Here is an 11,039-nt window from a genome sequence, read left to right as displayed (position 1 = left end):
ACACAAAGGAATTAAACCAACCAAAACAAAAAACACACAAACAAAAAGAATTAAATGCATATATGCATTTATGCACAACACCAAAAGTCTGCTTACAGGGCCTGAGCCAAAGTCTATTTTAGTCAATGGAAAGATTCCCATTGAGTTCAGTGGGTTTCAGATCAGGCTGATAAATCCTACCTTTACATATTGCAATGATTCCTAATGTTTTTATATAGTGTTCTTTCCATCTTACTTTACATCAAAGTAAACTCTCTCTGGAAGGCATTATTAAAATGATTGCCCCTGCGGAGGAAGACAACAGCCCAGTTCATCTAGGATGAACTTCACTTCTGTGCACAATGCCCACACAAGGCCTATCTACCACTGAAGTCAGACTTGAGGAAGCACTATAGGACTTACATAGGACTCAAGTGGGCATAGATCTTGTAAATGGTGCCCTACACACAGAGGTTAATGTCATCTTTAGTGGAAACACTGAAAATGACAAATAATTCATAGATTTTAAGGCCAGAAGGAATTGCTGGGATCATCTAGTCTGACCTTCTGCATGACCCAGGCCATAGGACTTCCCCAAAATAATTCCTGTTTGAACCAGAGCAGATCTTTTAGAAAAACAGCCAATCTTGCTTTAAAAATTGCTAGAGATGGAAAATTCACCACGAGCAACCCTTGGTAAATTGTTTTAATGGTTAATAATCCTGGTTGTTAACAATGTGTCTAGCTTCGACTTCCAGCCATTGGCTCTTGTTATACCTTTGACCATTAGATACTGAAGAGCCCAGTATCAAATAGTTTACAAGTATCTACCTGGGCGACAAATGTGACAAGTCACCCCTTAACCTTCTCTTTGTCAAGCTAATAGATTGAGCTTCTTTTCAAAATTCTTCTTTTATTATGTATTCCTATTCCTTTTTGTTATATATTTTTCTTTACACATTTTTCAAGCTACAATTACAAGGTAATAACTGATGTCACCCTTTAAAAGCTGCGAGAAACATTCTCAACCTTAGGAGCTTAACATTTAAGCGACTAAAACTACAGATACCTAATGAAAAGTGGCCTGATTTTTAGAAGTAGCTGAGCACCAGCAGCTCCGAGGGAGAAGCGGGCACTCAGCACCTCTAAAAATAAAGTTGTTCATGGATCAAAGTGCTTACACTTTAGGTGCCTACAGTTGAAAATATTGGCCTAAACATCTCTTGAAATACACATTAGAGCAGATATTTTTGGTGACTCACAAATAAAAGAGACTGGCAAATGTGCGTTATTATATATGCTGACAAGAGAGCCAGAGAATGAATTGTGCAACTGAACTTAATATAACTGACAGTGCTAAATATCAAAGTTCATTGTAACGCAGCTTAACTTCACCGAGGCAGCTCGACACACCTGAAGAGCTTTCATTCCACAGAGATTTGAAAAGCCACAGTAGCCGTTGCACATTTTTCTTTTCACACATCATTCCTTGCCACATATAAGGAACCAGTGCTGTTGTCGGAGGATACGCCGACTGTTTGAAGTGTCCTTTCTGGGCTACTTAAAGGTTGCTTGAAATTCCATCAGATGCTTTTAGATGCTGATGGAAGAGCAACAAGGCAAATCTCATTCTGTTCTTTAGACTCTTCCCCAGCTTCTCTATCTCATACATAGAGATTACCCACACTCACTGATAAAGATTACAGTCTGGGGAGGTGTGACAACACAAATCTCAACCCTCCCCTTTTGCAGCTAGGTGCAGTTGCATGTGAGTGGACTCCTGTGCCAGGTGGAGCCCCACTGAAATCAAAGAGCAGCCCATCCACACACAAGCTACAAGATGCACAAGCTACAAGACCTAACACCTTACAACTGTGCTGTATGTAGAAAAGTAACTGGATGACAATGTTAATTCAATTGGCCATTCTTTTAGGAAAGCTCTATGTAAACAGTTGTTTTGAAGTCATGTTGTCTTTCAAAAAACTCCACAAGCCTCTTCTAGAGCCTATTGAAGTCAATGGAAAGACTTTCATTAACTTTAGTGGGCTCTAGATCAGCCCCTTAAACATTTGTAAGCTAAGAAGCTACAGCCCCAAAGGATAGTTCCTTCAACATGGCACCAGTTCGTTTCAATAGATACCTCTTTATTTGAAATGGAATGCATTTTGAAAAATATGAAAAATAAATCACATCTCTCAGAAATCATTTATGAGTCGTATTTACACACAAATTTGACAACACCTATATTTCAGCTCACGACGGGATATGCTAGAAAACATTTGGTACATCACTGCAGCTAATGGTCAGAATCCGGCAGTTACAGAACATGAATTTTAAGGAAGAGGAGCTACTTCAGGATGTAACAGAGATCACATTTGGTTGAACTTCTTGCTTCTAAATACTAAGCTATTAAGCTACAGAATGGTCACCACAGCTTGCATTTCCCTGCCCAATCCTTACATGCAGGCATATTCAGTTTGCACCACTGTCTTCTACTGAGACATAAAAAAGGTTGACCTCTTTATTAACCAGCTTTCCACACTGCCGCTAGCTACACTGAGCACCTCTTTTTGTTTTACTGGCACTGTAGTTTATTTTCTATTAAATTCATTTGAGTCGTATACCCATTCTATCCTTCTTCCATTAAAGGGGGGGGGCTATCATGATTACTTCCCTTGTGAACCGCGTGTAGGATTATACATGTTGTTCTGCCATGGATGGTGCAGGTGCATGGATGGTGCACACACTGGACCTATTTGAGTAGTTACCACTGACAAAGAACATGTAGGTGACAATCAATATTTAACCAAGTAGAGTCAATGAAGACTGTTCAGTAGGAAAAGAACAAAATAAACATGTATCTTTACAAGTCCAGCTGAATTTTTGGTCTATATTGCTACTATTCTGAAGAAGAGCATAGTAAATTTAATACTTCAGAAAGTTGCCAGATTGAATGCCCCAGAGATTGAAGTCTCATTGACACTAGGATGGCATGAGCAGCATGTGCCAGGCTGCCCTCACACTGCCTCCATCCTGAGCTGAGGGAGTGAACGCCCTCATCCCAGCCAACCGCTGGAGCTTCTACTCAGACCACAAGGACAGATGCCAACTCAGAAGTGGATTTTGTGACGTGCTCATCTGTCACAGCAGCACCTGGGCTGACAGCAATGTTTCAAACAACATAACAGGAAATAAGTAACACATCTGGCAATATAAGCAAGCAACAGTTTGTTCATGATAAAGATTATTACATTTAAGATAGATGTTCAAATAATACAGAAAGAGCCTGTCTCAAACCAACATAAACCAAGACTGCAACGTGAAAGAGGACACTTTGATTTCAACCTGGAGGGCAGATGTATCAAAGTGTGAGCTAATGATGCCATCAAACTTGATTTTGAAAATCTTGCCTTTCAGCAGTTTGAGACAGAACCTTAATGTTATTTAAACCTTTAAAAAAAGTCCTTTTTTTTGTTTTTAAAAGCACAAGCACTTTGAGGGAAAATGATAAAATTAAATGATTTAATTAAATGATCTAGCATCAGAAGGAGTCTTGACTTCAGTGGGCTTTGGATCAGGTTTGTGTAGGATAGGAATGACTGCATCTCCCAGGGAAATACCTATCTTGGATCACAGAGACACATTTTGAATAATTCCATTTATTCTTTACCTGGTTAAATGCATGTTTTGATAGGTGAATTTTCTGTGCTATAGGTGTATATCTGAAAGGGTGGGTTAGCTACCTGATAAACTGTAATTAATGGCTCTGAAAAAGAGGTCACATTTTTCCACAAATCAATATTTAGGCACTTTTTAAAAGGTAGATGTTTTACACAGTCAAGGGCAATAGTTTTGAAGGAGCCACTACAGTCTATTACAGTCTATTTTGTAAGTCTCCCTTCCAGCACAATTATCTACGATTTAGCAGAATGACAATGGCAAATGAACTGAAATGTGAAAACTTGCTGCTGCACTTGCAGGGTACCTTTTCATCTCCTTCCTCCCTGTGTCCCAGACTGAGGGGTCCAGTCCTGCAAGGTGCTGAACATTCTCAGTTTCGATTAGCCTCAAAGGAATGACTTTCTTAGGGCCATTGTAACCTGCCATTCCAATCCAGTCAATATATGTCCCTACAAAGGACCTGAACTCCAATAGCCCCATGGGACTGTTCACATGAGGGTTTGCAGAACTGGGCCTTAATTTTGCTAACACTTGCTTAACTTTATTCACATGCATAGTCCCAATGATATTAATGGGGCTACTTACATGTTTGCAGGATCAGGGCTAAATTATGTTCCATCACCCCGGAAGGGGCTCAGTATCCTAAATCACCTGTAAGATAAAGGGGAGCAGAATGAATTCAGCACCTTGCAGGACTGGACCTCAGTTTGAGATGGGAAGTAATTTAAAAGGTACCCTTCAAATGCAGTGCTTGGTTTAAGATCTCACTGTGCCATTTTCATCTTTTCTTTTATCCAGTTACTAAAAACAATATGAACAGTGTCATTTTTTTAAGGTGAAGCTACAAATCAAAAGCTCTAAACATATTACTTTAAGTCTCTGTTCACGTTTGTATAGCTTATAAACGGGCAGAGCAGTTTCCCTACTGAGTTGGTAAAAAGAAATAGTTCCATGGCTGAGGCTCTGTACCTTGACTTAGCGATAACAGGCCGTATCGTACTATCAGATTTTTAAGGACAACTCACTATTTATTTCAAAGCAGAGAGCTTTAACTACAGCAGTGCAAAATGGGGAATGACCCACCACATTAAGGGCCCAATCCAGAAAAGCACATAAACACGGGCATAACTTGCTTTTCTGGATCAGGGCCTAGTCACCCCATATGCTGAAATCAACAGCAAAACTCTCATTGATTTCAACAGGAGAAGGAAGACACATGTGCCTAGTGCTTTGTTTTCGTACTTCATGGGGTTCATTAACATAATGCAGACAAGGTCCCAACACATCTCTTGACATCCGGTAATATTACACACTAAAATAAACTTGTTTATCTCAGCAATATAACATTTTTCAGTTTAGGAAAATTATGACTGAAATGACTCATTTAAACACTTGAAGACATGTACAAGATGGGCTTTAAACTGTGGGGTTTTTCAATGCAAGACATTTAAAATCTGTCAGAAAAAGGTCAGGAACATGGCCTGTTCATAAACCTTCTGTACCAAGAAAGCCCTGAACTCAAATGTACAGAAGTTTTAATAAATAGTTCTCAGCTTTCAGCTCTCACAACCATTTTCATAACACAAAATAAGCAAGCACATAAAACTGATATAATTTTAATGTGACATGTTCTCATATCACAAATCAAATTGGTCAGAGTTCCCTCTTCAACTGCTATACGTGATAAATGAAACAAAGGTATTTTATTTAATAATAATGAATCAGATTAGTTTTTCTGTATAACTGAGTTGCATATAAAATGTAATACTCTTCCCCCATATTTATGTTTAAAAAAGAATAATAACCTTGACATCAGGTTCCAACCTTTGGAGAGAAGCATTAAGATCTTTATCCTAATTCTAAACCATGCATTATACTTTTCACCTTAATATAACAACAGTTTCTAAAATAATATTTTGGGTAGAAATGAAAACTGTTGTATTCCATGTGGAAAACCCCCTAAAATTCATGGTTATATAAATCATTCTCTTCTCCCACAACCTCCCCCTCTCTCCAAAGGTTGCAAAATATATCCAGGAACTGAGGTGTGCTTTGAATTTTTATTTGGAATTTGATTTCTGGATAATGGCCTACATTCAGAAACGTCTTGCAAACAAGCCTTTTACAAAATCCCTAATAAATAACCATAAAATAAAATACTTTAAAATAAATGTACAGTACATCGTGTGTCCTAGAAGCCCCACCATGCCAGATGATCCTTTCCAAGGTTCATAAATAGTAGTCAGAGTCCATATGACTTGAAATGTTTTCCCTGCACCAAGGGAGGGATTGTGCAGAAAACTCGCTGGGTTTTCAGGTTGTTGATGTGACGCTCTCCAGCCTCCCTGCTCCGCGGCTCTCCTTGGTTTGCCAAGCTTTTTGAGCCCCGGAAATATGTTCACAACAGAAAGGTGCTGCTCGGTCTCACGTCCTGAAGTGGCGCTTGGATTCAACCTGCGATACAACAGTACAGAAGGAAGGGCATCGGAATGAGCCGGCAAAGGGTGTGGGCACAGAGAGCCAACCTGCCTGCGCCTGGAACGAGCTCTCTGAATGACAAACGGTGGGTGCGCGGCGCTGCCCCAGCGAACCAGGCACAAACGGAGGGGCGGGAGATGGAAGATCATCGGGGCTCCCGGGGCGTACGAGGGCAGCCCAGGGCTCGGGAACCGTTCACCCGCGGCACAAAAGGCAGCGCTCCCCGGCTGCCTCTGAAACGCCTCGAAGGTGCTGGGGGCAGAGAAACCTCTTCCCCCGCCCCCAGGCCGCCGGAGCCCCCGGCCGGTATGCTGGCGCTGGTTTGATCTGTAAAGGCTCCCCGTACCCCGAGAGCGCTCGGGAGCCCACCTGCTCCGACCGAGGGAGGGACCGGGGGGGGTTCCCGGCTTGGCAGGCAGCCGGCCGTGGCGGCCCGCAGATCCCGCGCTCCCCAGCGCTCTGGGGCTGCGGGGGCAGGATCCCGAGGCGCCCGGGGCGGTCGCTGGGCTGTGCCGCGGCCGGTCCCTCGGGCGCCCTACGCGGAGTTGGAGGCGCTGCGGAGGCGGTAGCCCGGGTGCTGCTGGGCCAGGTGCTGCTGCTTCTGGCGGGTGGACTTGACGGCCAGGATGGCCTGGCGGTTCTTGTACTGCACCAGCCGCAGCGTGATCTCGGCGTTCCAGCCCTGCTCCTGCGGGCTCCGAAAGTCGATCTCCTTCCCCTCGGCCATGACCACGGTGAAATACACGTACTTGCCCTTCCGCTCCACGCAGTCCACCGTCTTCATGTGGGAGAAGTGCAGCTCCTTGATCTTGGCGGCCGGCGGCTCGGCGGCCGGGGGGCCCGGCTGCGGCTGCTTGGGGGGCCCGAGGAGCAGCCCTTCCTCGGTCAGGATGCAGCGCTTCTTCTTCCACAGCTGCAGCAGCCCGTCGCTCCGCTTCTCCAGCACGCCCTCCTTCAGCGCCTTGCAGCCGCTCTCCAGCATCCTCCCGGCATGGGGCGACGCGCGCCTGCTGGCCGCCGAGCCTCCTCCCGGCGGGGCAGGCAGCAGCCGGTCCCTTTCCTCCCCGCGCCCGAAGCGGATGGCGGCGAGCGGCCAGGCTCCGGCGAAGCCGGGACGATCCTGACCCTCCTGTGGTGTCTCGGGCAGCGAGCGGCCGTGCGGAGCCGGAGCCGGAGCCGGGCCGGCGCTCAGGCTGGCTGCTCCGCGCGCTTTGCCCAGCCCCGAGTGACACCCGGCGGAGGGGAAGCCCCGCTCCGGCAAACGCCGCGTTCCTTTCTCACGCCCCCGCTGCCCTGGGTTCCCTTCCAAATATGGGGCTGCCTCGCGGCGCGCTTCCTGGCAGGCGCCTCCCTTCGGTGTCACCCTGCTCGCGTTGGCGCTTGCTCGGCCTGGGGTGGGTCAAGCGCCCCAGGAAATCGGCTCACACGTCGCCTTCATCAGCCCCCTGCAGTCGGGGTGATGGTTCCTCTTCTGCTTACAGTTTGCTACCTACTAAACGGTTTCATTTATTGGTGCTGTAGCGTCATCGGAGCGCCTGGCCCTCGCCACAAACTACCCAGATCAAAGGCTGAAAAGCTCTCTAGAAAAGCTAGGTGTCTTTAGTAATTATTTATTATTATTATTAAGAGGCAGGTCTCAAACCATTTACAGTCATAAATACTGGAACTAGGGCTGCGGCTTGAAGTGGTTTCCATCATACACAAGGTTTACAGTTTGGTTCAATGGCTCTCAGCGTCCCCACTATATAAATTGGTCCAGCGCCCCTGTTTACAGTATGAGGGCCCCTGCAAAGCCGCACTACTCACTAATGCCAATGGACATCATTAAAGTAGGTTCCAGTACACAAACCTTTTGGGGCTGCGTCTAATTCACCTTAGAAACCTGATAAGAAAAAAATGTGAAATATGGCCGGCAGCATTTCAAGAGTGTTAATGAACACATTAATTGGCAATCTAACATACACTACAAGAAGACCAAAAACTCCAGTCTGGACACAGATTAAGTGGAAAAGGAGAGAAAGAAACAAACTAGATAAAAAATTGGCTAAGGGCTGGTCTACTCCTAAAAATTAGATTGACCTTGCTGGGTTGTCCAGGGCTGTGAAAAATGCCATGCCCTGAGCACTGCAGTTAGGTCGACTAATCCTTGGTGTAGATATACATGGCTAGGTCAATGGAAGAATTCTTCCGTTGACCTAGCTACCACTTCTCAGGCAGGTGGACTAACTACGGCACCAGAAAAACCACATCCCACCAGCAGGGGAAGCATCAAGGGACATGACAACACTGGATACTTCAAAGCGCAGCCCCGGGAGCGCTCCCAGCCTTCCTGGTACTCCACCTCCACCAGGGGATTAGCTTAGAGCGCTGCGCTGGGGCACTGTTTACACTGGCGCTTTATAGCGCTGTAACTTGCTGCACTCAGGGGGGTGTTTTTTCACACCCCTGAGCACAGCAAAAGTTGCAGCGCTGTAAAGTGCCCATATAGCCATAGCCTACACCACAGTACGCTGTAGCAGTGTTGCTGTAGCAGTTGTAGTGTAGACAGCCACTGTACATTACTTGGACCTACAGTAAAATAACAAAATTCTGAACAGCTGACGATCCAAATATTTACTTTCAAAGTGGAACAATATGCATGTGCCTAGACTGAGCAATTGGAATTAGACACTACTTTATGAAACAAAACTCCTTTACAGCTGTTTGAATTAATGTTCAAGAAGAACAAGCTGTAGTATGTTGAACTACACTGGATGCCTCAATGGTTGTGACCTATATTCTGTCATTCCTGCATAAGCACTCTCCAGCATGAAGGAGTCTGTCTTGCTTATCCCTGGCTGCATAACAGCTTCCAGACACTCAAGCACTCTCATCTTGGCAACTTCCAGCCCTAACTTCACCTTGCAGGTTAACAAGAGGTACACACCGGTCCCCTTTGAATTGTATCCCTATGATCTACAGCCCCGATACTGGCTATTCACAAAAAATCCAGATCCTTCACACCCCAAGGTGCAGGGTACCCCAGTTGACAAGTTTTACCTTAAACCATCACTCTTGGAAACCACACAGCACTTCAGAGCCCTTATAATAAAACAAAAGTTGGTTCAAGTGAGAATAAAAATTTAACTAGAAAAACAAAAGTGATAGAAACAAGGGGTTACAGCACAACAAAAACCATAAACTGCAAACCTGGAAGACTTATCAATATATGAAGTAAGTTTTCCCTGCAAAGTTCAGTCTATTGTAGAGCTGGCTGGTTTCACAAGACTCAGGATCCGGTTCTTGAAAGCCCCCGTGTCCCTTGGGGGATGTCCTCAGTGAATGGATCCAAAATGCTTCTCCCCCTGTGTGTTATAGTGAAAACAGCCTCTTGTTTCTATTCAGACAGGGCAAACCTCTGTCTGTTGTAATGTTCCTTTTCCACCTCCAAGTGGTTTCAGTTGTTTTTAGTTATATCTGATGGTTTCCCAGTGGTAGGCTTGGGAGGGAGCAAGGCCAAACAACTGAGTTTTGCATTACCTCCCCAGCTAAACAGGGTGGGGTGACAACTCCCCCTGAATGAATGGGTCATCCCCGAGACACAGTAACCCTAGTGGCTAATTTTTATTTTAGTCCATAAAGCATGTTTTCAATATAAATACATTATTCCTTAAATATTGCCCATACATACATCTCACAATGATTCAGAGTCTTGACAAGTTACAAGCTTTCTGTAGATAGGTGTTACTCTTTATGGACAAATATCCTGTAAGATGTGTTTGGTGTAGTACATTTGTAGGGTCTGAAGTGAGAGCTGTTTGCAAGGAATAGGGGCAAGGGGCCTCTGTCTCACAAATGCATCCAAAGCTCTACCTGTTCTATTGTAGTTCTAATAAATCCTATGCAAGGTTTGCTAAGTTTCCTAGTAGCAGCCCTGTTAGCTAAATTCTTTGCCTATAGCTGATATTCAGATGCCTCCTAGTGCCAAACTTTAATATTGCAAGATGGAAGGATTCTGAACCTGATCCTTGAAAATATAAATGATAGCCCTCTCATTCTTCTGGTATTTTCCCCTATTCTTCCCTTGCCCAAAGAGGTTGCTGATAGAAGAGTGCAGTTGTACAGACATTGCACCTGTGTATACAATATTATAAAGCTCCTAACTTTGAAAGCCAAAGACTGATGTGCCTGAAAACCTGTAGAATGTACTTATTGTGTGAAGCTTGAGGGAAATCTGGCAATGTTTTGGGAACTACGGAGAATGGGCTCAAAAAGGGGACAAAAAAAAGCAAAGGTACTATCTGCAATGTTCCCCGTTCCCCTACTGGTTTCCTCACAAGATTTGTTCTGATGAAGCTTGATGATCTTAACTACGGTACTTTCTGTGGTAGAAAGGGGATGGTGGTAGAATTTATTAATTGATAGCAAGTTTTGAGTTTCATGATAGGCTCTTACTGGAGGGGCTTTATTTCTTCAAATGTTCATAAATATCTGTCTGGGGGTATCATAGATTTAGCTTGCATGACATCATCAGAATCCGAGATTTCATAGAAGGAAAGAAAAAAAAGTAAGTTTCTAGGGCCTGGTCTATGGGGGGGGAGGGGGCAGGAGGGGGAGCGAGCTAAGTCCGTCTAAGCTACGCAACTTCAGCTACGAAGATAGCGTAGCTGAAGTCAACGTACTTAGAGCTACTTACCGCGGTGTTTTCACTGTGGTAGGTCGACTGCTGACACTCCCCCGTCGACTCCGCCTATGCCTCTTGCTTGGGTGGAGTGCCGGAGTCAACGGGAGAGCGCTCAGCGGTCAATTTATTACGTCTTCACTAGACACAATAAATCGAACTGTGCTGGATCGATTGCTCCGGAGGTAAGTGCAGACATGCCCTAGCTCTTTTGGCTGCAGACATAACCCTCCAATTGTAT

The 11,039-nt window shown here is 44.8% G+C and overlaps 1 protein-coding gene across 2 annotated transcripts; it reads right to left on the bottom strand.

Annotated features, from left to right (window-relative positions):
- Positions 1–216: 216 nt before the first annotated feature.
- On the bottom strand, positions 217–7,523 carry PHLDA1 (pleckstrin homology like domain family A member 1). 2 transcript variants are annotated; one of them, XM_074942022.1, is made up of 2 exons: positions 6,888–7,523; positions 217–6,114 (listed from the first exon to the last, which is right to left on the bottom strand). In XM_074942022.1, exons 1-2 carry the CDS (start codon positions 7,118–7,120, stop codon positions 5,757–5,759), a joined length of 591 nt encoding a protein of 196 aa, XP_074798123.1. In that variant the 5' UTR covers positions 7,121–7,523; the 3' UTR covers positions 217–5,756. The 2 variants fall into 2 exon arrangements, with proteins under 2 accessions (XP_074798123.1, XP_074798122.1); XM_074942021.1 differs by having other exon boundaries at positions 5,971–7,255.
- Positions 7,524–11,039: the final 3,516 nt, after the last annotated feature.

This window comes from Natator depressus, chromosome 1, assembly GCF_965152275.1.
Source record: "Natator depressus isolate rNatDep1 chromosome 1, rNatDep2.hap1, whole genome shotgun sequence".
Classification (NCBI taxonomy): Eukaryota; Metazoa; Chordata; order Testudines; family Cheloniidae; genus Natator; species Natator depressus.
The sequence above is the reverse complement of the archived record's forward strand: the minus strand, read 5'-3'. Positions and strand labels throughout refer to the sequence as shown.

Coding starts and splice junctions, on each gene's coding strand:
- PHLDA1 (XM_074942022.1), bottom strand. CDS start 7,120: ATGCTGGAGAGCGGCTGCAAGGCGCTGAAGGAGGGCGTGCTGGAGAAG. Junction 6,115..6,887: donor TGCGTGGAGCGGAAGGGCAA/GTACGTGTATTT, acceptor GTTGTATCGCAG/GTTGAATCCAAGCGCCACTT.